Source organism: Natrix helvetica (genome assembly GCF_964273705.1).
Source record: "Natrix helvetica genome assembly, chromosome: 3".
NCBI classification, from domain to species: domain Eukaryota; kingdom Metazoa; phylum Chordata; class Lepidosauria; order Squamata; family Natricidae; genus Natrix; species Natrix helvetica.
Window position 1 is genome coordinate 82,982,519 of NC_138549.1, and position 26,246 is coordinate 83,008,764.

The following is a 26,246-nucleotide window of genomic DNA, read 5'->3' on the forward strand; positions in this document are numbered from 1 at the left end:
AGATGCATTGGGAACCACCTGTTCTTCTGACAATACCTGGACTGAGGGGGGGGGAGCAATTTAAATTTAGATTTTAAAAAATGCATTACTACCTTTGGCCTTACTCATCACCAATGCTCAATTCCTAATAGATATCTAGTTCAGTATTTCTCAAAGTGTGATCTAAGGTCTCCTGAGGGTCCCCAAAGACCCTCTTGGGGTCTGCAAAAATCAAAATTTGCTGGGTCCTATTGAGGCAATATTAAAATCACATCAAACAATCATGATACATGGTCGTGGCAAGAAATGTATCAATTTTAAACGCAAATGCGGTAAATATCAAGAAATGTAACTCATCCAAACAAAAGTTCCTTGGAATTGCTCTATAATTTTGAAAACTGGGAAGATGTCTTGAGAAAAAAAAAGTCTAAGAATGCAATTAAAAATAAAAATTAAGCACTCCAAAAAGCCAAAAATACCTAAAGACATGTATAGCATATTACTATAGCGCTGTTCTACAAATGGGCTATTCTAATAACTGCCCTAAAACAGGATTTTGGTGCTCCTTACAGGTAACAGATTAACATAGGAAGGGACCTTATAGGTTATCTAGTCCAACCCCCCCACCCACTCAATCAGGAGACCCTACACCATTTCTGACAAATGGCAGTCTAATCTCCTCTAGAAAGTCTCAAGTGATGAAACTCCACAACTTCCGAAGGCAATCTGTTCCATTGGTTGATTGTTCTGTCAGAAAGGTCCTCCTTATTTCTAGGTTGAATCTCTCCTTGGTCAGTTTCCATCCATTATTCCTTGTCTGGTCTTCAGGTGCTTTAGAAAATAGTTTGACCCCACTCCTCTCTGTGGCAGCCCCTCAAATATTAGAACACTATCATGTCTCCCCTGGTCCTTCTCTTCACTAGACTAGCCATGCCTAGTTCCTGTAACCATTCTTCATATGTTTTAGTCTCTAGTCCCCAAATCATACCGGTTGGTTTCCTCTGCACTTTTTCTAGAGTCTCAACATCTTATATATATAGTGTGGTGACCAAAACTGGATGCAATACTGTAGGTGTGGTCTTACTAGGGCTTTATAGAGTGGTATTAGTAGCTCACTTGATCTTGATTGTATACCTGTTAATACAATCAAGATCAAGTGAGGTACTAATATCACTCTATAAAGCCCTGATAAGACAACACCTAGAGTATACCTAAGTATAGTCTTGCCAACTTGTTCAAAAACATCAATGCAAGCATAAGCTACATGTCTCTTTGCTTCCAGAGATGAAGCTACCTGATTTAATGACTCTTGGCAGAAAAATGCTGGGCAAAAAGAGGACTGCCGTTTTGACAGTGCAGCCTTACATATTCCTCCGAAATCTTTAAGTGAAAGAGGTTTATTCCAAGGTATAGAGTACAGAATCACCGCCCCTGTCTAGAATAATGATTATATACAGTGGCATAACAGCAATTGCATATTGTAAACCTGATTTTTCTCCCCGGCTGTGTTCAGTACAATATCCTGCTTAATTTGGCTGGGTGGAAGCTCCGTCACACACCGCAGTGGACTTTTTACGCATTAGTGTAGCCAGTTGCTCTACTGTAGCGTAGAGCACCTGGAGGAACGCACAACGTTGCTTTACAGCGGGCAGGTGCCAGGATGAATGCTACGGAGAAATGAAGCTCAAAGGCAAGGAAAAGGCGCATGCACTTGGGCGATCATGTTTCATCACATTTAGAATTGCTCTTCTCGTTGTCCCAGTCAGACGAGCGGGAGGGGGGAACCGTGCACTTACCCAGCCCCAATATGGGGATGTTTAAGCCATTAGAAAGGGGAACCGTGGGCACCGCTAATGCTTTGCCGGACTCCCAGGTGCTCATCCTGATCTGCCTGCACTCAGCAGCAAAGGCACTATCCAGTCACTTCCCTCATCACCTCTCCAGGCGGAAAACAGCCAGCAGAAGCCCACCGACAGCGCAAAGAGCCAGTCTTTGCTGTCGTAAAATCGTCGCAAGCGGAGAGCGGTCTTTTTTACGGCACCGAAAGACCCCGGAAGCGAAGGCGAAAGCATGGAAAGGGAAAGAGGCTAACGCTAAGCTCCGAGACAGGTGCAGGCGGGGAGGGAAAGGGCAGCGCTGCGCGGGACAGGGGTTCTACGGGGTCTCGGCCAATAAGGAGGGAGGGACGGCTTCCGATGACATGCTAAGCAGGCCCTCATTAGCATAGGTAAAGAAGCTGGCTCTTCTTTACCTATGAATGAGGAGTCCCCAAAGGTGCTTTTTCAAGAGGCAACTGGGTTTTCTTTGAAGACGTTTCGCTTCTCATCCAAGAGGCTTCAGCTTTGACTTGATGGTGAGCTGAAGAAGCTTCTTGGATGAGAAGCGAAACGTCTTCAAAGAAAACCCAGAAAGTCCAGCTACCTCTTGAAAAAGCACCTTTGCAACAACCGTGACCTGGATGACTGAGACATGTATGAATGAGGAGGTGAGGTTCTGCAAAATTGAGCACATCTATATTACGGCGGGGGAAGGGGACTGGTGGGATTTCTCCTCTAGAGGCCCCACAGTTCCCGTGTCTTTTCTTTCTATGAGGTCTCTTGTATTGTACCTGCATTGTTCTGCCAAGTTCCCTATGAGATACATTAGATAAAGAGAATGAGTGGCCAGGAGATAACATCCAATGAGTAACCTTGGTGGAATGTACTACCATAGAATTGGATGGAGATTCAAGTTAGAAAAAAGGTCTCTTGGATTAAATTGTCCTAACAAAGCATTTTTAGAATTTCATTTCCTAGAGAGGAAGCTTGTTTCCCAGAAAATTCAAGGATCATCAAGATTTAGCTCCATTGGAAATTTGAATGAATTTCATAACTGTTTTTTGGTGTATAAGGTTAATCAGATACAAAGCTAAATACATCATTTTATTAGTAAGAAAAAAGTATGTGCATTCAAGCACTCTACAATCAGACACTATTTTAATACTTGATTTTAACACTTTTCTTATTGTGCTGTTACAAATACATATTATTAAAATCCACTTTTTAAAATAAAAATTGCAGGAACCCTTTTATTCTCCAGCTCATTTCATTGGGTGAAGAGAAAAGTACCTTGACTGAATTTCTGCAGCTCGGATCTCGGTATGCAAAATATTGTGTGAACCCGGGCAATGTGTAAAACCTATAGTTTGGATTGCTAATTAATTCACTTCATCAGGAATGAGGGTAATGTGCAAATACAGCCTGTGCTTAATAGATAGCAGGGGACCGTTGCAAACAAGGATGCCTTTGGGCTAGGTCAATGTTTTATATGAAGGGTGATCAGGAATGCAGTTATGCTCCAGGGGTTTAATTCTTTAAAATAAAATGATGCATGTGTCTAGAGGATAAAATCCAAAGTTGGAAACTAATATTATTCAGCTAGAGCATCCCTCGTTTTTAGCTTATAAACTTCTGGGAGTTCATAAATATTGTCTGTGTTTGATAAATTGTTGGCAAATCATTTTTTTTGCTTTATAACAGTTTCTTATGATATAATTTACAAGTTAAAAGAAAATGATGTTCTGATAAGAGATTTCAGAAGTAAATGAGAGTTGAAGCTGAGGGACTGCTGAGTAGTTAGATACCTGGCTTTGGAACAAAGAGTACATTCATTTTATATGAAAGCCCAAAGAATTACTGAAAAAAATAAACCTAAGAAAAGTGGATGATATATTAAAAGGGGGAATGCATAGGATTAGGGGCAGAGTATAAAACTTTTAAATCAATTAAATAAATGCATGTGTAAAATGAACATTTTGCCTTTGGTAATGGCTAAAGAAACAGAAGAAAAGTGAAAATATGGTAGTATAGCATAATTCCTACATTTTACAAGGAACTTGTCAATTTTTTAGTTATTATTTAGATTTATATACTGCTAGTTCTTCCAAACTAATGGCTGCTTATAACTGTTAACAACCATACAATATAACATTTATGGTAAAATTAACCCAATTCCCAAACAATACAAGATAGAATGTACATAACAGCAACAGCAATTAATCAATTATTACTGTCCCATTCTTCTTCTTTTTTTACCAGTGGTGAATAATCATTAGAAAAACTTTTTCAATTTCTCCACATTAGCTTTACTCTCATTAATGGCCTAAAGAAATCAGCATGTTGATAGTGGCTGTGTAGGTATCAGACATGAATAGTATTGATGAAATTGTTAATATTGAACAATATCTCACTATGATCCATAATGTTTTGGAATATTGAAAGTTAATAACTAAATGCATGCAATTGTATTCACATCTAAGTCTATTGATTTTGTTTTTATAACAACGGAGTTGAAAAGTTTGCTTTGTATTGTCAAAAGAACTTTTGCAGTAATTTTCCCCCCACTATGTTTGAACTACAAGTAGTCCTCGACTTACGACCACAATTGAGCCCAAAATTTGTGGTGCTAAGTAAGGCAGTTGTTAAGTTAATTTCGCCCCACTTTATGACGTCCCTTGCCACCATTGTTAAGTGAATCACTGCAGTTATTAACATGGTTGTTATGTGAATCTGTCTTCCCCATTGACTTTGCTTGTCACAAGATTGCAAAAGATGATCACATGACCCTGAGACATTGCAGCTGTCATAAATATGAGACAATTGCCAAGCCTCTGATTTTTAATCACATGACCACCGGGATGTTTCAATGGTTGTGTGAAAAGCAGTCAAAAGTCACTTTTTTCAATGCCACTGTAACATTGGACGTCACTACATGAACTGTTGTAATGTGAGGACTACCTATATAGAATTTCTCCAAATGCCAATGTTCTATTACCTACCATTAAGCTTTAATATTTGATTTTCATGGTATTTCTGTCTGCTTCATTGACAGGTGTAAAAATCCTCCATACCAAAGCATTTCTTGGGTTTTAAAAAATGCTTTACTTGATTGGACTTGGACTCGGAGATGCCAAAGATATTACAGTAAAAGGGCTGGAAGTAATAAAGCAGTGTAGCAGAGTATATTTGGAAGCCTACACTTCTATCCTAACTGTTGGAAAAGAAGGACTGGTATGTGAATATAGGCAAGGAGGATGTAAAATAATATCAGAGCAATGAAAACAGTATTCTGATCCCTAATCTGGTGTGAAATGTTCTATATAATATTGCATCTAGTTGCTATGTCTTGATTTAGTGCACACATAATGGGACTACCTCTGTGAAGGAAAGTTAGAATACAGACACAAACAGGCAATGAACATAAAATCTTTATAAATTAGAGTTTGGTGATCATATATGAACTTAAATAATTCTGAGCCAATGAGTTTGAATGTTTTAAAAATTGTCATGACCCTTTAGAATTGAGAATTAGAATTCTTTATTGGCCAAGGAATTTGTCTCTGGTGCATAAGCTCTCAGTATACATATAGCAACAGTGATAGATAGTTATCTATCTAGTCATTATAAAAATATATTCATCATAAAACATTAGATACAACACTTAGTGATAATTATACTAAATAAGCAATCAATATAAATCATACTAGGGTACTAAGTAAACAGTATAAATTGTAAGATACAAGCAACAAAGTTATGGTCATAAGAAGATAAGGAGATAGGTAAAAGGGAAGATGAGAATAATGATGGTAATATTGCCTTTCTAGATAGTTTGACAGAGTTGTGAGAATTCGTTTTCAGCAGAGTGATGGCATGGGAGAAAAACTGTCCTTGTGTCTAGTAAGTCTAACGTGCAATGTCCTACAGAGTCGATTTAATGATGAAAGTATAAGTTCTGACTGGTAAGAAATAGACTTGACATTGAAGTTGGATGCCCAGTTTCCACACACCCGTTTGTCCCCAACCCATAAGATTGGAAACACAATAGGGCCAATTAAATATATGTTTATAGTGTTTAAGAATTCAACAGCAAAATCATAAGTCTTCAAGTGGACCTAGTGTCCCTTAAACTGTGAAAGCAATTTGAAAATTAAACCTACTGTCCCCAATACAGAAAGACACGAAAAAGTCAGACCCATGGGCTGTCCTCATTAGGTGAAAATAATATTTAAAAAGAATGTGTGACCATCTTTCATGCTCAACCAACCAAAAATTGTGTGCCCCAATATTTGGGACAGTTTCTTAAGCATCAACACTACCTCATCTTAACCTGCTTTGTAGGATAGCAGTCACAGTATCATAGTGCCAATTTTTTTTGTATGTCACCTTAGTTTCCTTTAGAACAAATAAGCTACAGATATAACCTTTTTCTTTTTCTAGGAAGATTTCTATGGTAAAGAGCTGATCCTTGCTGACAGAGATATCGTAGAGCAAGATGCTGATAGTATCCTGAAAGATGCACATCAAACTGATGTGGCTTTTCTTGTAGTTGGCGATCCTTTTGGGTAAGAAAAGAAAACTCCGAATAAAGTCCCACAACCTATGGTTTCAAATGTATCTCTAGCTTGGTTACACCAAAAAAAGTAACTTCCAATCTATTATATGTTTGCTTCAGAATCTCTTCTGCAAGTTCTTGCCTAACTTTCATAGCTTCCCCATTGACACTTCAATTGTACATTAGTGGAAGATAGCATTAGACTTTAAAAATAGGCTCTAAAGTGGATTTGGAGGCTCACCTTATTTAGAATAATTTTACTTATTTTTTCTATATAATGTGTACAGTATGTGATCATAATTACCTATGTGGGAATCTTGTTAACAATCAGATTTAATACCAGATCCTAGAAAGGAAGGAAATTCATGAAAAAGTGAAGAGAAAACACACTCCCAATTTCTTAGCCCTGATGCAACCAGACTTGCCAAGATGACCACCTGTGTTGCATCTTTAAATAGGACTACAGACTAATTTGCATGATGTATTATAATACCTTGCTCATCAGTGGTGAAGTAAATTGATTATCGATGTCTTGTCTGCCTTTTAAAAAAACAGTATTCTTCACACAGGCTATTCCTTACTGGTTTCTCTAGAGATTCAGTAAGGCTTGTTCAGATTATTTTGTGAATTTTCATGTTGCATCTACAACCATATGGTGGTTTTTAAACTTGATGCGGAAGTACAAGTTGCACAATCTATCCATACTGTAGACAGACATCTGGGTCATTACAAATAAATTTGATTTATTAAGTATTCTAGCTCCATTTCTACCGTAGTTGCACTCCTTCCTTTTCCCAGAACACTTCATTCTGCCCTAGCAAGTCAAGCCTCATCAATCTACAGTGTAGAAAGGAAAGAAGCTTTTGTTTCCAGCTGGGGCTTTAAAATTAATATTGCCCTTTTGATGAGAGTGTTGGGAAAATGTAATTGTCATGGACATCATCTGAGAGATTCCAGCTGGGAAAAAAAATATATGCATATACATAAACGGGGATTGATGTACATCCTTAACAACATAAAAGGGATATTTTCTTGCTTTCTTCCTGCCTTTTTAAACAAATGGCACCTACAGATGATACCAACCATGGAGAATTAATATAATTACTCTACTCAAAGCCGTGACATTATTAAAGGTGTCTTTCTTGAATCTTTGTGCTGAAACACAATGAAATGTTTGATCATCCAAATGTTTCCATATAAATAATTCAAATACAAATTTCACGCCGAGTTTATTTTCAAACTTACCTATTACTATATTATCTCAGTTTTTAAAATGTTTATAAGTTTTTGGTGGTCTGACATTCTGACAATTAATGTTTAATCTGGATAAAATTTATTAATTCAATAAAAATAATCTGTATAGAGTTTGAAGATCAGGGGATCTTCCTATCTGCACACAAATGTAAATTTAGTCCTGAAAGAATCTGCTTTGCTGCGAAATATTGATCGTGAATCTTAAGATATTCTTGGACTTGTAGGCTAACAAAGTAGGTAATGGCAATGCAGTCTGGGTTAATCTTATCTATCAATTATGGATTTTCTTATTAATAATGTGCTAGTTATTTCCATAGTAGAGTGCTGCAATTCCCTTTACTTGGAGTTGCCTCTGAATATTATGTTAGAAAACAAACAAGCATAATGTTTAAATTCTAACAGTGATTGTCTGAAGATAGTCAAAAGTCTGAAAAATGCAACTGCCATTCTTGTTACAATTGCATTGGCTATCGGTGGAATTTTTAAGCCTGGCTCAGTTGCTGATAATTAAAGTATTTTAATGATTTAAAAATTTATGCAGTTTGGAATGAAGTTGAGTAGAGCACGAAAGCTTAGCCCTTCTCTATTGTGGTTACTATGTGCCCTAGTTCCCAATCAATTGTCTACTTAAACTTGGTTTTCCTATCATGAAAACTGTGGCCTTTTTGATTATTTAGAATGAGTGCTAAGGGTAGAATTTCATTTCTATAAGCTTTTTAAAGTCTTTCTGGTTTCAGATGCCTAGTTAATTTTATAATTACAATTATCCTTTGCTGTTCCGTAACTATTGCTTTTGTCATATTATTACTATCACTCTCTAAAATCTAGTTACAAAAAATGATTAATTTTTATATAGATTGGTAGATGTACACCAACACAAATTCTAAACAACTGGGTAATACATATGTTATTCTGAGTGCAAATGATGCTATATTATGCAACGTGTGGTTGGAGCAATCAAACAGAACCTCCCCAAAAAATGATAGAAGGTTTAGTCTCAGCAAATCTTGGACGCACCTCAATGGGAATTAAGCATCAGTGCCAGAAAGTGGATTGCTTAATCACTCTTTTCAGCCAGATGCTCTTTCTTTTCCATCTTTCTCTTCCATCCAATAAGCAGCATTAAACTAAGATTCCTTGGGGAAATGGGAGCAGCTGAAGCCATTGTTGAAGTTTGGCTGTATTATTAAATTAATTTCTACATTTGGTTCGATAATACACTAAATGTGATTGATGCATGTTTGATTAGGAGCTTCGGCAGAGTTAGAGCTCTTGAGCAGTCAGTAGCTCCAGGAACATCTCTTTGTCAATGTCCGGTTTTGCATTCAAACACCTTAATTCTTGTTGACCAAGTACTTCGAGCCTACTCATCTTAGTATCTGAATGGTAGGCCATATTAATTCTAATGAATAACTTTTTTTCAGCGATACATTTATCAGTGTTTATAGGGAGCTGCTGCTCTTTTAACTCAAGCCTCTGACAGCCTTAATTTGCATGTTTTCTGTACGCCTTACTGCACTTCTCTTGATTTCTTGCAATCTTTTGTTTTCTAAATCCCTCAGAAGAGATCTTTCTTTAAGCTAGATGTTTGCCTGGCACATGCAGTGGAAATCCAGCACTTGTGAGGGGCTACCATTCACTCTCCCTGAAGTCTTCTTGAATAACAAATGTGAATGTATCTGAAAACAAGCATTTTGCATACTATTGCAAGTACAGAGCATGCATACCAAGTTTCTCATCTGCAATTAAATGAAGCTCCGTTTGCACAGTAATTAAAAGGGAGCATTGGAGTTATGCCAGAATTGCTCTTTGTGCCGAGTTGCTGCTTGCCAGCTAACAGTTGTCTTGCAGTTTTCTGAAAGAGACAAAGAAGTGGAACACCTAATTTTCAGATGCAATTAGTTATTAAAGTTAAAATGCAAACGACTAATTTTTAGCTTTGTAGTGTGTCAACTAGCTTTGGTACAGAGTTGCTTGGGGAGTTTTTCTTTTTCAGATTTAGATGGTTGCGTTCAGTGCAGACTTTCATCTTTCTTGCTGCTTCACTGAGGGTCATCTGAAAGTTTATACTTCTCAAGTGTTCCTATGTGAACCACAAATTTACAATATGGTTTTGCAACTTTCTTAGCCTTTGACTGCATGAATCGGGGTGTGCGTGTGTGTGCATGTGAAAATGTGGCAGGAAAACAACTTCTTGATTTTCTTTCTATTTCAACTGCATTACATTAAATAAATAGATTGCATGAATTCCCTTAATGACACCGAATAATCCCTGCATTTCCTGACAGTGAGAACAGCCAACCAATGGAACAGCTTGCCTTCAGAAGTTGTGGGTGCTCCGTCACTGGAGACTTTCAAGAAGAGATTAGACAGCCACTTGTTAGAAATGGTATAAGGCAGTGATGACAAACCTTTTGGGCACCGAGTACCCAAACCGGAATGTGTGTGCATGCACATGCATGCCGAAGCAACAGAAACCTGAAGACTAGCTGGCCATCGCTCACATGCCTGTTTTTTGGGCTGTTTTCAGGCTGCTTTTGCCCTGGAAAACGGCCCAGAAACGGCCTGTTTTGGGGGCATTTTTCGGGCCATTTTCCAATGCCCGCAAAGACCAGCTGGCCAGTGCACATGTGCGTGCCAGAAACCAGAAGAGCAGCTGGCAACGGTGCGCGTGCCCACAGAGAGGACTCCGCGTGCCACCTCTGGCAGCCGTGCCATAGGTTCGCCATCACGGGTATAGGGTCTCCTACTTGAGCAGGAGGGGGTTGGACTAGGTGACCTACAAGGTTATTCTGTATATACAGTTCAGGGGAACAATTATTTCTTCATACTTACTGATTGCATACGTTAATCTTCATTTTGGGGTAATTATCATGCCATCTCCATATCGTACAAGGTGCCATGAGGTCTGAAGGTGTGTAGATTTGCAGCAGTAAAAAGAAACAATGGATTGCAATCAAACAAACAATGGTGCTTGAGGAACAGGAACGGAACTAGGGTGTTTGGAAATGGGTGTTAAACAACAGATACACAAATGTCTGCATTTGAATTGGAAAACAAGAATTTGGACAGCTTTATGGAAAGGGTTATTAGGGAAGACAACATTTTGGTTGTTACATCATTGCAATGCTACAGAAAATTATCCAGTAGGCTGCCATGTTTCCTAACTTACTTATTTTTTTTACTGCAGGGCAACTACACATAGTGACCTTGTTCTCCGGGCTGTGAATCTGGGAATTCCCTACAGAGTGATCCACAATGCTTCCATATTGAATGCTGTTGGCTGTTGTGGTCTACAGGTATATTTCTTGAGTGCGGGCATTCTGTTCTTAAGAAAACCACAGCTTTGTCTTTTCTTTATAAGGGAGGTTGCAGAAAGCAGGTGGTAACAAGCCTATGAGAAATAGCTGTGACAGTTGTGCACTTTCTGTTTCAGAATCAGTTGTGATCCTCCTTCCCTTCTTCTCTTCCTCCCCCCCCCCTCAAAGTACTGTAAAATAACATACTCCAGGTAGTCCTCATCTTTCAACTAGTTACTTAGCAACCGTTTGAAGTGATGATGGATCTTCCAAAAGCTACTTAAGACCTGGTTCCAGAGTGCTGATTGCTCCCCCCCTCCCTCCCCCGGAATGACTCAACCATTCTGGGCCCTTGGCAGCTGCTTCATCTTTGAGTGTTCCAAAGTCATTTGTCCATAATTTTTGACATTTTTTTTCAGTTTCTGGCCTTTTCAGCTGGTTTCTGACAAAAAACACCCATAGGAATAATTATTGGCTTAACAGTTGTGGCATTCACTTCCCAACCGCAACATTCACTTCAGCACCACCACAAAAAAAAGTTATAAAATCAGATCTGGTCATTGTCAAGATTAACAATTGTCAAGATTTATGATAGAGATTTCAAGATCCATTACGGTTATAAGTTGAGGACTACTTTATGACTGAACTTCTAAATCAGGGGTGTCAAAAGTCGATTTCACTGAGGGCCGCATCAGGGTTGTGTTTGACCTCTGGGGGTTGGGGTAGGCATGGCCAGATCATCGTCACTTGTGTTGGGGGTGCCTGTGGCGGCCTGAGTACCCTGCCGGCCAAAACAGGCTCCCGAGCTCTGTTTTTGGCTGCAACAGCCTCCTGCAATCTTCTGCCAGCAAAAAATGGCGCTTGGGAAGGCCGTGAGCCTGTTTTTGCTGGCAGAGGCACTGCAGGCCGGTCCTTCGTTGTTTCCAGGGAGGCCCCGCAGGACAGATCTAAGTACCCCATGGGCCAGATTCGCCCGTGGGCCTTGAGTTTGATATCCCTGTTCTAAATAGTAAAGTCTTCCTTTTTACCCCCTAATGAATTAGATAAGACAAGAATAGATGGCGCTTTTCCCATAGACCTTGAGAGTAAAACCCTTAAACTAAAAGTCGTAATCCTAATTTTGGATCAGTGTATTTTTTCTCTTTTTGTATTTCCATTTTATATACCTCTTTTCTGTGAATACAGTATATATTGCTACTAACACATCCTTTTTCACTGGACTAAATAGATTTATTATCAGAACTATGAACAGATACCTCTAATAAGGGGACCGTATACGGTAGTCCTTGACCTATGATCACAACTGGGACCAGAATTTCTGTTGCTAAGCAAGGAGTTATTAAGTGACTTGTGCCTGATTTGATGACCTTTTGCCACAGTTATTAAACTAACTAATGTAGCAGTTAAGTGTACAATACAGTTGCATGAATCTGACTCCCCCCCCCCATGACTTAGTCAGAAGTCAGCTGGAAAAACAGCAAATAGCAATCACATAACTTATGTCGACCGCAATCGACATAAGTACATGCCAGTTGCCAGTTGCGATCATGTAATCACAGGGATGCCGCGACAGTTGTAAGTGTGAAGATCAGTTGTAAGTCACTTTTTTCAGTGTTGTTGTAACTCAGCGGCTTTTGATACCATCGACCATGGTATCCTACTGCGCCAGCTGGAGGGGATGGGAGTCGGAGGCACCGTTCTACGGTGGTTCGACTCTTACCTCTCCGGCCGGATGCAATATGTGTTGACAGGGGGGCAGAGATCGACCCTGAGGCCACTCTCTTGTGGGGTGCCGCAGGGGTCGGTCCTCTCGCCCCTTCTGTTCAATGCATATGTGAAGCCGCTGGGCGAGATCATCCGTGGTTTTGGGGTTGAATACCATCTGTACACTGATGATACACAGCTGTACATTTCAACCCCAAACCACCCCAACGAGGCTGTCGCAGTGATGTCCCGGTGTTTGGAAGCCATCGGGGTCTGGATGGGGGACGACAGACTCAAACTCAACCCCTCCAAGACTGAGTGGCTGTGGCTACCGGCACCTCGGTTCAGCCAGCTGACCCCATCGCTGGCCATAGGGGACGAGCAATTGCCCCCTGTGGAACGGGCGCGCAATTTGGGCGTCCTCCTAGATGCCCGGCTGTCAATGGATGACCATGTGGCAGCCGTGGCAAGGGGGGCGTTCCACCAGGTTCGCCTGGTGCGCCAATTGCGCCCCCTACTGGACCGGGATGCCCTACGCACAGTCACTCATGCGCTGGTGACGTCTCGCCTAGACTACTGTAATGCTCTCTACATGGGGCTTCCCTTGGGACGCGCCCGGAGACTGCAGCTAGTCCAGAACGCGGCCGCGCGGGTTGTCATGGGGAGGTCTAGATACTCCCACGTAACACCACTCCTGCGCGAGCTGCACTGGCTGCCTGTGGTTTTTCGGGTGCGTTTCAAGGTCCTGATTACTATCTTTAAAGCGCTCCATGGCACAGGACCTAGTTACTTGCGGGATCACATCCTCCCACATACATCCCTGCGGCCAATCCGCTCTCACAGGGAGGGCCTTCTCCAGGTGCCGTCCACTAGGCAATGCCAGCGGGCGGCGCCAAGGAATAGGGCCTTCTCTGTGATGGGCCCAACCCTCTGGAATGACCTCCCCCCCGACATTAGAACCACCATGGACTTCCGCTCCTTCCGACAAAAATTGAAGACTCACCTGTTTCGATTAGCTGGCCTGGCATAATTATAATTGTTACAACTGCTACCTCCTGGAAGTATACTCTCAACTGGTTATTTTAAGGGTAGTGTTTTAAATCTAATTGATTTTAGGGCTTTTAGAGCCATATTTTATTCTTCTGTACAGTTCTTTTAATTTTTTTAACCTCCTCCATATGTATACGTATATTTATAGTTATATTTATATTTGTATTTATTATCTGCTATTTGTTGTGTGGACTGTACACCGCCCCGAGTCCCTTTTTGGGAGAGGGGGCGGTTTAGAAATGCGAAGAATAAAATAAACTAAATGAATGATTGTATGTCGAGGACTACTGGTGCTTCAGATCCAAAATGGAAAGGGTTCCTGGGGGGACGACATGAGTGCATATATACTGCTATACTTAGCGACTCTTTAAAGAAATTTCATTTCTTTATATTAAGGGCTTGCCCATAGAACACTTACACTCATTCTGAGGCATCTTGATACACCTTGTCAAGGATAATCAGTTTATGATCATCATCCCAGATTTGTTGGAAAGTATCCCAATCTGGTGCCTTTGGGGTTTTTTTCCCATACAAGTAATCTTTAACTTACAATCAATTGCTTAGTGGCTGTTCAAAATTACAACGGAACACCCCCCCCAAAAAAAAATAAAAGTTCCAGTCACAGGCTACCTCCCACATTTTGAGTGCTGGACAACCAGTAGTGGAAATTTTGAGTAGTTCAGAGAACCATCAAATACCACCTCTGGCACGCCCCAGAGTGGGGTGGGAATTGAGATTTTGCAATATCCTTCCCTCAGGAGTGGGGATTTTTGCAGTATCCTTCCCCTGCCACGCCCACCAAGCCACGCCCACAGAACTGGTAGTAAAAAAAATGAATTTCACCACTGAACCAGCCCATATTTATGTTGTTCGCAGCCCATACCACAGTCACATGACCAAAATGTACATTTTTTTTTTTGCTGTTGAAAAGGGGCACTTATTTCCAGTTGTGACAAAAATGCCACCGTCATTAATCTCTTAATGACTGGATTCACCTAACAATCATGGTGATTTATTTAAAGACAATTGCAGAAAAGGTAGTAAAATCAGGTCATTTACATAATCACCTGTTTCACAACCATCCTGACTTGTGACCATAATTGGCAGGCTCCAATACGGTCATAAGTCAAGAGCTATCTGTAATCATATAGTAAATACAGTTATGGCACTTAAGTTGCAGGAAGCTGATGCAGCTATTAGAATCTAGATAATGATGGGAAAAACGACAGGCACCTTTGGAAAAGAATTTTGCTGAGTGAAATAGTTCAGAGCTCCCCGACCTTTCCAGGTTTCCCGACTGACTGGGGGGGTGGGGAGGGAGGAAGGAATGGTTCCATATGTGTGGCCGGCAAATGCGCACGCGTGCAGCTCCATGGAAGCACTCGCCCACTGCTCATGGAAGTGCTTGCCCGCCATTTCCACAGCCCAATTGCAAACACCTCACGGCGTACTAGTGGGCTGTGGCCCAGAGGTTGGGGAACCCTGAAATAATGGACTGCTTAGTGCTGGAAATAATTCTTTCGCATATTCTAGTGTAATCCTTTTAGGGCTTTCCTTAAAGTAGGATATCTAGAACAATGGCATTCAGCATCTGATCTGCTTTCCTGGTGACGTAAAAGAGAAATCCAGGTGTTCCCTTATGTAGCTGCAAAACAAGGAGAGAATTCCAAGTCCGTATTTAGCCATGAAAGCCAGTCACCTTCAGCCCAACTCACCTTACAGAATTGTTGCGTGGAAAATAGAAGGAGGAAGTTGCGTTGGATATATTCTCCTCCTTGTGTTATTTGTAAAAATAATAACAAAGGCGGGATAGAAATAAATAAGAGCCCAAATTGTCAGAGATTGAAAAATATCCCAAGATCTTGACAATTTCCCCTAGATTGCCCTGTTATATTAAAATTTCACAAATTCTGCCAATCTTTGCAAGATTAAAAGATAATAAGTTCCTGTTACAATTTACCAATGTATACAAACTTTGCAAGTATGGATGCAAAAATAAATCAGCATTTTCCAAACTGTTCCTTTTTTCATTGAAATTACTAGTTGCTTTCTCATTTATTTTATCATTACCTTATAAAGTCAATATAAATTGCAAATTAGTTTACAATCTTATAAATAAATCTCTCGTTTATTAGCCAGAAACTCAGGGTAAGGGGGGGGGGGAACCCTTTGATCTGTGCCTATTGCTTAACTTATTGATGAAATAGTCAAAAATGTAGCAAAGTTTGTGATTAAAACAGCTTTTAAAATGGATTTTAAAAAATTAGTCAGAAAGGTCTAATGGCAAATTCAAGATGCCTATTGTTTGTATAAGTCTGACTTTTTAAAATCACACTTGGCCATGAACCTATTCTATTCCATTCCACTTCACTCCACTCCATTCCATTCTACACTCCCTACCCTACCCTACCCTATCCTGCCTTCATTAATTTTACAAATAACTCAAGATAATGAATATATCCAATACACCTTCCTCCTCCTATTTTCCCCACAACAACCCTGTGAGGTGGATTGGGCTGAGATGTCACCCAGTTGGCTTACATGTCTAAGTCAGGACTTAAACTCATGATCTCCCCCTTTCTATCCTGGTGCCTTAACTTCTAAACCAGTGGTGGCTATCCTTTTTGGTGCCAAGTGCCGAAATAATGCACATGTGCGCACAAATCAATAATGCAATGCGTGCACGAACACCTGCATGCACCCCACCTCTACGTATGCATGCAGGACCCCCACACATGCAGGACCCCCGTGCATGATCTGCCCCATGTGCATACACAAGCATCTCCTGCATGCGCCCTGCTGCCGCATACATGGCAATCACCCAAAAATCAGCTGGTCGGCAGGAGATGCACACGCATGCATGGAGCAGCTGAGTTGGGGGGATGGCTCGCGTGTCTGCAGAGAGGGCTCTGCGTGCCCTCTCTGTGGCACGTGTGCCATAGGTTCGCCATCACGGTACTCGACGAAAGTGACTCTCCTTAATCTTATTTTGCAGCATGTAAATTTAAACCCCATCATTTCAGACCTTTGACCATTTTGGCTGGGGATTAAGAGAGCGGGAGTCCAACAAAACTTGGAGAACCATGTGTTCCTCACTCCATCTTTTTCGCACTTCCCAAAACAAGAGCTCATGCTTGTATGCGCCTGTATTCAAGACTGGCCTTGATGCAGAGGTTCATACTTCAGTAATGAAAAACAGGAAACACCTTTGCCTTTAAAAAAAAAAAAAGCCTACAGGGGGTGCACTGAAGCCTATGATGTAATTCTGTCTTGTTGGAAAGCAGCAGATGTCTAAGCAAATGACATTTGGAGTTCCAATTTAACAGTTTTGCCAGCATGATTGGGGGAAGCCAGTTTGAAGTCCGTTGCACAGGAGCTGTAAAAAAAAAAAAAGCATGCCTTGTGTTTCATGAGTACTTGAGAGTGACACCTATTACAACTAGTCCTCACTTAATGACAGGTTCATTTTGCAACCATTTGAAGTTGTGATGGATCCTTCAAAATGGATTTATGACCTAATTCCAGAGTTCCGACAGCCACACACTCCCTGCTTGGCATTTTCTGGGGGATTTGGGGGGGGGGATTTGTTTCCAGCCCTTTGGATAAAATGAATTTGTTTTAACAATTGCTGCAAAAATGGTTGTAAAAATCAAGGCGTGGTGATCTGGTGACCCGTTTAACGACTATCTTGACATACAAGCGTAATTCTGGGCTCAAATACAGTTGTAAATTGAGGACTACCTGTACACCAAACAAAAAAAGTGTCTTATATACTGAAAAACATGCTGCAGTATATATCTTTATGGTTGACAATTACAGTCCTTTCAAACAAGCTGGGGTGAACAGATTTTAATCTCATGACTTTCTGTCATTATGCAAAATAACATTAAAAAAATGTTTTGGTATAGTACAGTTGATGTCAAGGAGTTGGTAGCTTTGAACTAGCAAAAGAAAACCACGTGTTAATTCCTTCATACATGTACCACAAGTGGATTAAAACAGGGGTCACCAACCTGTGGTGGCACAACAGTTCCCACACCACTTGAAGGAAATTGATTATCTGGACCCGCGCCAGTCCGGTTTCCGGCCTGGCCACAGCACGGAGACGGCTTTGGTCGCGTTGGTGGATGATCTCTGGAGGGCCAGAGATGGGGGTTGCTCCTCCATCTTGGTCCTATTAGACCTCTCGGCGGCTTTTGATACCATCGACCATGGTATCCTATTGCATCGTCTAGAGGGGCTGGGGGTGAGGGGCACCGTTTTGCGGTGGTTCTCCTCCTACCTCTCTGGCCGAGCGCAATGTGTGCTGACGGGGGCAGAGGTCGACCCTGAGGCCGCTCACTTGTGGGGTGCCGCAGGGGTCGGTCCTCTCGCCTCTCCTGTTCAACACATATATGAAGCCGCTGGGTGAGATCATTCGTGGTTTCGGGGTCGAGTGCCACCTGTACGCTGATGACACTCAGCTGTACATCTCTACCCCGAACCACCCCAACGATGCCGTCGAAGTGATGTCCCGGTGCCTGGAGGCCGTACGGATCTGGATGGGAAGTAACAGACTCAAGCTCAACCCGTCCAAGACGGAGTGGCTGTGGCTACCGGCACCCTGGTTCAACCAGTTGGTTCCATCACTGGCCATTGGGGGCGAACAGCTGACCCCCGTGGATCGGGCACGCAATTTGGGCGTCCTCCTGGATGCCCGGCTGTCAATGAATGACCATGTGACGGCCGTGGCGAGGGGGGCGTTTCACCAGGTTCGCCTGGTGCGCCAATTGCGTCCCCTATTGGACCGGAACGCCCTCCACACAGTCACCCATGCGCTTGTGACATCCCGACTGGACTACTGCAATGCTCTCTACATGGGGCTCCCCCTGAGATGCACCCGAAGGCTGCAGTTGGTTCAGAATGCAGCCGCGCGGGCAATTGTGGGAGTTACTAGGTACTCCCACGTAACACCTCTCCTGCGCAGGCTGCACTGGCTACCTGTGGCTTTTCGGGTGCGTTTCAAGGTGCTGATTATCATCTTTAAAGCGCTCCATGGCATAGGACCTAGGTATTTGCGGGATCGCATCCTGCCCCATACATCCCTTCGGCCGATCCGCTCTCACAGGGAGGGACTCCTCCGGGTGCCGTCCACTAGGCAGTGCCAGCGGGCGACGCCCAGGAGCAGGACCTTCTCTGTGATGGGCCCGACCCTCTGGAATGACCCCCCCCCCCCCCGATATCAGAAAAACCACTGATATCTGCTCCTTCCGTAAGAAGCTTAAAACCCACCTGTTCAATTTAGCCGGCCTGGCCTAATCCCAGCTTAGTCCCTCAAGTCTGTATTTTAAATTTTTAGGGGTGGGTTTTAGGTTGTTTTTAATTTTTATCACTTTGTACAGCCTATTGTTTAATTCGATTTTATGGGAATTTAAGGGTATTTATTTTTGTATACGGTTTTTAATGAGATGTCTGTACACCGCCCCGGGTCCCTTCGGGGAGAGGGGGCGGTCTATAAATCAAATAAAACTTAAACTTAAACTTAAACCTTTCGGACCTCAGGGACCACTAAATTGGTGGTTGGTGGCTACTGGATTAAAAAACCAAGTTAAAGTTATGCATGCTATCGAGAGCTGAAAAGGTACCTTGCTGGTCATTCTCATTTCATTCTCTATTCATTCGCTTAAAGGTATCAAGAAAAGTTTAGTGTAGTTCTTTCTCTGGGAGTTCATGTTCGTTTATTTTTATAGGACCTTTTTCTCCTTGTGTGCCGAAATCACACTTGCATGCACAACAGCACGCACACATGCTCGACAGCGCACATGCATGTCCACACCCATAATGCAATGCACCCCGCACATGTGCGCATGACCCTCCTGCGCTCCTCCCATGCATGCACACAAACTCCCCCCCGCGCTCCAATTTGGGCGTAGCAGCCTCCCTAAAGTCTTCTGGGACCAAAAACAGGCCGACCCCCCCTGACCCCTCATCCCCCCCCACATGTGTGTGCGTTTCCCACATTCACAGCAGAGACCCCAAAATCAGTTGGCAGGCAGAAGGCGCATGCGCATGCATGGTCAAGTTGAGCTGGGCAATGGCTCGCGTGCCTGCAGAGAAGACTCAGTGTGTCACCTGTGGCACACGTGCCATAGGTTCACCCAGTAGTGAAATCTAATTCCCCCCCCTTGCTGGTTCTGTGGGCGTGGCTTGGTGGTGGTGGGGGTCATGTGACTGGGTGGGGAGGGCCAACTTTTTTTTTTTCACTTTCAACTATTTTTTTAGCTTTTTAAAGCATTTTTTCCCTGCCAGTTCATGTGACCCGGCAGGGAAAAAAATGCTTTTAAAAAGCGGAAAAAACGCTTCCGCTGAGCCGCGTGATCCTCAAAACCTTTTTTTTTTTACTACCAGTTCTCAGAACCAAGCACAATCGTCCCTACCGGTTCGGCCGAACCAGGCTGAAACGGAGAATTTCACCCTTGGGTTCACCATCACGGTTATAGGAGACCTCATTCAAAAGTTCAACTCTCTGCTTTGGATATAATGAAATGTCCCAGTTTCACATAATCACTCATCTATTTCATTTAGGTAGTTACAGGCTTCCAGTGACTTAATTAGATGTGGCTGATGGGGTTTCTATTCCAAGTTGTTGTACCTATCTCAGTTGTCAGTATTTTACAATAATCCAGTGGGGTGGGGATGGCTTAGACTCAGGCACAATTGGCGTACTGACTCGAGGGTATAAAGCATCTGATCTCTTTTTGAGAGCAGATAGGGGGATTTGCTTCCATCTCTTTCTCTGCAGCAGATTGACAATTATTTGTGTTTTTGCCCCCAAATACTTAAAAACTGAATCAGATTGTTGGAAACCTCTGTTTATTTATGGAATGATAAAGGTCTTGTTTTTGTGACCCCTATTCAGGGGTTTGATTAATTCCCATGCTGGGAAATAACAACAATCTAGATAATTAAAAACTAAACTATCTAGATTGTTGTTGTTTCCTAGCATGGGAATTCTGGGAATTGGAAGTCCGCAGCTGCCGAGGTTAAGAAACACTGTTTTTGACCCTCACTGAAAATGGGAATCATGAACACTTAAAGATGAGCTGGATGAATGCACTGACAGTTCTTACAGCCAAATGCGGCAACCATGCTGGGAAAGGATGCCGCAAAAATAGGCACTTGGTTATGAAAAGGTTACGTCATGATTTCTCTCAAGCTATTGCATTATGGCATGTGAATACGCATCCTTTCCCCCCCTTCATTTCTTGTTTGAAAATGTCTGCAGAGCTGAGAAGGGCATGGTTATTTCTGAAAATCTTTTTTTAATGGCTGTTATGGAATGGGCTTAAACCATCATGGTTAGGGGACCACGACACAGTTTAATGTCGACAGTTGCCATGAGAACAGATGTTACATTAACATGTGGTTGATCCTAGCGATGGCAGCCCTATATTGGTTCTCTTCTTCTCTTTTCTCTTCTACGAAACATTTATCTACGTTAACTTCTGGTTGCCGAGGTTGTAGAGTCAGTATCAATGCTATTCAAACTTGGCCATTTTAAGGTAAGCGGGACTTAACTCCCAGGATTACCCTGCAAGCGAACTGGCTGGGGAATTCTGAAAGTTAAAGTTCACCCATTTTAAAAACTGCCAAGTTTGGGGGAAAAATGTCTAATGCTCAGAGCTCTCTGAGTTATTTGGAATGCTCATTATCCCTTGAGATTTCTGTATCATCACAAATGGGTTGTGATATTGACTCACATGACATAGTAGCAAGCATGAAACTGCCTTCTGCTATCCTGGCCCTGGGTCCTCTTTTTTATCTTTCAACATATTATCACTCCCTTTGTTCCATTCCTCCCTGGGCAGCTTGAAGAAATCAAAATTGCTTGTAAAGATACAGGAATGTATAACAGTAGCACATGAGGGTTGTTTCATCATAGTAAATGCATCTATTACTCCACTTGTATCCTATTCTTCATTTCAGTTTAGGAGAAGGCAATTTTTCCAGCTGGTGAATGTACATAAATTGCAAGGAGCCTCTTGAGGACATTGTCACAAATGAGCTGTCATGAAGATTTGGCCAGTGCCCAAAAGCCCATTTACCGGCAATGTTGCTCCCTGAATGAAATCCCGGCTAACTTTCAAGTGAAATACTTGTTCCAATCACCTAACTTATTTATTTTTGATGTCTATCTTTTTGTGGGATTCAAGGGTATTCTTGTAAAGAAAAGTGATTTTAATAGTGGGCATTTTCCAATATATCACCTTTCCAGTTATCTCATTTACTAAAAATAAAAAAAATGAAAAGAAGCTAAAATATAGGTAGTCCTCAATTTACTATTCTAATTGAGCCAGGTATTATAGTCATAAATCACTGCCAGTCATTAGGCACATCATCACGTGACCCAATTTTACTTTTTTTTTTTATGATGCTCATTAAGCAATTCTGCAGTCATTAAGGGAACCATTTTTCTATAATAGGTGTTTGTTTGTTGCTTTTTGCCAGAAATAGGAAGGTAAGGCCAGTTTCAAGCAAAAAAAAATGTTGCAAATTGAGGTTGTTTAACTGTAAGACACTTGCAAGTAGTCATAAATCTGGGCCACTTGCCCAGCATCCAAAATGTGATAATGTGACTTGCGGGAGTGGCTCAGCCACCAGAATTTTGAATCTGGGTTGTACCAATGTTTTGGGTCCATTGTAATGTCAACCGATTACTAAGCAACTGGTCATAAGTTGAGGACTACCTATAATAATTTTACCCGAGGTGGACAGTTTGGCCAAGAGAGATTGCTACACCTGAATATGAGCACTGCATTACAGGTAGTCCTCAACTTACAACCACAATTGAGCCCAAATTTTTTGTTGCTTAGTGAAACATTTGTTAAGTGAATTCTGCCCCATTTTGTGACTTTTCTTGCCACCATTGTTAAGTGAATCACTGCAGTTGTTAAGTTACTAACACGGCTGTTAAGTGAATCTGGTTTTCCCGTTGACTGCTTGTCAGAAGGTCGCAAAAGCTGATCACATGATCCTAGGACACTGCAACCGTCATAAATATGAGACGGTTGCCAAGTGTCCGAATTCTGATCCCATGATCATGGGGATGCTACAAATGTTGTAAGTGTGAAAAATGGTCATATCACTTTTTTTTCCAGTGCATTAGTAAAACCAAGATGTTTCTTAATTTAATGACATCCTTTCTGAATATACAAGCAATTTATGTGTCTTAAATGCCCAACTCAACCCAGACCTCATACTTAATATGTACTGAAACCTACTCTTTCACTGTTTCAACCTCTACCAGCAAAGCTGCCTGTGCAAAAAAAAAATCATATACTATTTCTAACAAATACTGTGGTTTTGGTATCTTTCCAGTGAAGTTCTGCATGAGCAGTCACCAAGAACATCTATATGAGGCTTTACTTTTTAGATAGCTTTTGACAGACACCAATAGGATCCTTTTGGTTTCATCTGGCTGCAGAATTAGTGGTTTAGATGTGCCCACCTATGGTAAAAGCTGGTAATGAAGGGCAGTTTTTAGAGCTATTGCAGGAAACATTATTTTTACAGCATGTTCCTAGAAACAAAGTCATGCAACATAGATAAGAGGCTCTCGGATGGACATGTCTAGGAAATATATAGGTTTGTACAATGCTGATATAATATGTGGAATTCCTCTAAAGCCAAAAGCAAACAACTGAGAATTAAACTTCACGACATCAGCTTTTTGGATATGAAAGTATTTGCAATCAAACCTGCAAATTTGAGTGATTATGTGGCATCAAATCATTGTTGTCTCTTGGTTACGATATAGACAGAATTTCTCCATGACAATCACCTGCAAATTAGGGACATCTTAAAACTTTCTACTGATAAAAATCAGAGCTGGTTGCAAAAGAAGACAGAACTTGCATCCTTGGAGTGATAAATTGATGAGAAAGTCCTAAGCAAAGACAATTCCTACAAAGCTAAGATGCTGCCTTGGTTATAATTATTATTTTTACCTGGTTTTAAAGACCCCAAATCTGTATATCAGGGAGCATTTCAGGTTACTAGATAAAATGCTACTTCAACTGAATGCAGATGTGCCTCATCAGTGACCTTATGTGAGCAAAGCGATAGCTGGAATCTACATTTTCCATGTGTTTGGTTCATCTTTTTTTTTTTTCCTCTTTGCCCTTGTGTTGTGGAATTTCAAGCGCCAAACTATCTATTTCCGTCAAAGAGTTGGCTGCAAAGCTTTACACTGTCAGGTTCTATTTGAAGTGTCTTATGAGGAGTTTTTAACTATTCTGTGAAGTACTTTAGGACTAAATTCATACAAGAAAGCATCATAGCTGAGGCAATATTTTAAACTCACCGTCTCTTAACTATATAAAAAAAGGTTCCCCCCCATAACACTCTTAAACTAATTTAATCCGTGAAGAATTGTTCCCACCACAATATCATATAGTGTAAGCTCTATGATGTAAACCAGACCAAGAACAGTCTCCATGAAAGCCTTAATAAGATGAGCCATTGTAACAAGTCTGATTATGCTTTGTCTTGTTCCTTTCTTACACTCACTCTGAATTGCAAGTAGGGAGGGGGTCAACCCAAGATTTATTTACACATTCCCTCTTCTTGCTTTGGACTCAAGCTATGTTTAACTCCTTGTTGTTTTGTTAAAGAGTTGCTTGACAAATCAGTAAAGTGGTTGGCATATAAATTTAATTATGTAAGAAATTTAATAGAAAAAAGATCAGTCCTCTCTAAGTCATGATTGAAGTCTTTGCTTTCTACGTATGTTTACTCAGTGGTCATTATTTATTCTCATAGGTGATTTCAAGAACAAGGATATGAGATATGAAACAGAGAGAGAAAGAGAGAGATTCATATGAACAATATATTCCAAACTGTTCAGTAGAACTTCTCTGAAAATATTTCCAGACTGTGGTTAGGTATGCTTTCCTGTTACTCTCTGGTCAATTAAAAGTCCATCAGGTCATCCTGGTGTAGGGTCATGGGGTACATTCTCAATTTACCTTGCTTCTATTTGCCCTACAAGTGGAAAGAATACCTGAGCAGAATATCGAGCTCAAAAAAAGAACTGTTCTACATTCTTTGCACATTTGTTCTTGCTTAATCACATGATTATTTTTTGGTGCCTTTGAATTAGTGTTGACTCCTGGCAACTGCCCAGACTAGTCCCTGTAGGGGTTTATTGACAAGATCCTAGAATTATAGGGCTGGAAAGGACTTTGGAGGTCTCCTAGTCTAACCTCCTACTCAAGGCAAGAGACCTTATTCCATCACAGGCGAATGGCTGTCCAATCTTTTCTTGAAGACCTGCAGTGATGGAGCATCCACAGCTCCAGGAGACAGGCTGTTACATTCGTTAATTGCTCTCAGTGTCATGAAACTTCTCCTTAGTTTCATGTTGGATCTCTCTTCAACTTGCTTCCACCCATTGCTTCTTGCCTTGCCTTGCCTTGATGCCTAAGAAAGGCTTAAAACTCACAGTCTTGTTGTTTCTAGCCTGGTGCCTAACCATTACACCAAGCTAGCTTTTACTGAAGTGTAATATTTAAGAATGTACAGTTCTTTTCAGCTATTTCCTTTGACTCATTTTCCTACCGGTAAATTGCACCGTAACTTCAATATATCTATGAATTATGGATAGCGCTCTTATTTTCATTTTTTATTTTCCTTTCCACTCTAATTCGCTGCCCAAATGTTTGGGCCACACATTGAAAATGTGCCAATTTCTTCCTTACCAATTAAGTTGGATGTAGAGAAGAGTTGCATGAATACCAATGATAAATCAGCTCCCTTTTTTTTAAAGGCATCCAGCTACTCTTACAGCGAGGACTTTGAGAGGCGTTGAAGAGTTAAAAGTTGCATTTTAACCTTTTCCCCCAACTTGAGTAACCTTTTTTTCCCTCAAGTTCCCGGCAGGGCAATTTGGGTTGTGAAACGCAAAATCTGGATTGCTCATTCTCATTTGACTTACCCAACTATCGGGTTTAAAATATGTACTATTCCAAGAACCATCTGCAGAGCAAACTGTTCTAGGAGTGTTGCGAGTGAAGCAAACTGTTTTGTGCAAAACCCAGGCGACCAGTTCATTTAGCTCATCACAAGGCAAAGAAAGTGTGTGAAAACGTTTTGAGGGTAAGGGGTTGTATATCTTCCGGGCAAAGTAATTGGGCTGCATTCTGGCTGTAGCGGATAAGGCCTCAGACAAAGGAGTTAGGCCTTGAGGCAAAAGTGGCCCCGCCTCCTTTCATCCCAGCTCATCCATCCATTCTCACTTCCATTCAATTCCTCTCCAGTTCCTGTCTCCCTCTGTGCAATCCCCTTATTCTCTGTTGCCAGGAGGAAAAGTAAAGACGTTGGCAAGAATGCGAAACCACGCACCTGGGGACAGCTCTGGAGTCTTCAGAGATGTTATATCCAACAGTGCTTCAGGTAGCACATGGGCTGTCTACAGGTGCAGCATCTTACAACTCAGTTGTCCTTTTTTCTCCTAGACTTGCTGTTCCTTGTTTGGAAGTATTTACAAAAGGCCACCCAGAGAAAGCCTGCACACCAGCTTTCTCAGATCAACGCTGATAGCTGTAGTCCAAG

The 26,246-nt window shown here is 41.4% G+C and overlaps 2 protein-coding genes across 5 annotated transcripts in view; one reads left to right on the plus strand and one right to left on the minus strand.

The window, feature by feature from the left end:
- The window catches only part of LOC309389255 (putative oxidoreductase ZK1290.5), an 84,567-nt gene extending 82,653 nt beyond the window's left edge, over positions 1–1,914 (minus strand). For all 3 annotated transcript variants that reach the window (XM_081947397.1, XM_081947398.1, XM_081947399.1), the window contains exon 1: positions 1,776–1,914. In XM_081947397.1, the coding sequence (XP_081803523.1) occupies positions 1,776–1,860 (85 nt within the window). In that variant the 5' untranslated portion in view covers positions 1,861–1,914. The remainder of the gene's footprint in view (positions 1–1,775) is intronic.
- A 105-nt stretch (positions 1,915–2,019) lies between these two features.
- The window catches only part of DPH5 (diphthamide biosynthesis 5), a 39,981-nt gene continuing 15,754 nt past the window's right edge, over positions 2,020–26,246 (plus strand). Inside the window, exons 1-5 of one of the 2 annotated variants that reach the window (XM_081947400.1) lie at positions 2,020–2,088; positions 3,039–3,116; positions 4,849–5,027; positions 6,234–6,358; positions 10,793–10,901. In XM_081947400.1, coding sequence (XP_081803526.1) covers positions 4,893–5,027; positions 6,234–6,358; positions 10,793–10,901 — 369 coding nt within the window. In that variant the 5' untranslated portion in view covers positions 2,020–2,088; positions 3,039–3,116; positions 4,849–4,892. Of the gene's footprint in view, positions 2,089–2,341; positions 2,465–3,038; positions 3,117–4,848; positions 5,028–6,233; positions 6,359–10,792; positions 10,902–26,246 lie in introns of those variants that run through there. The other variant, XM_081947401.1, reaches the window with a different exon arrangement.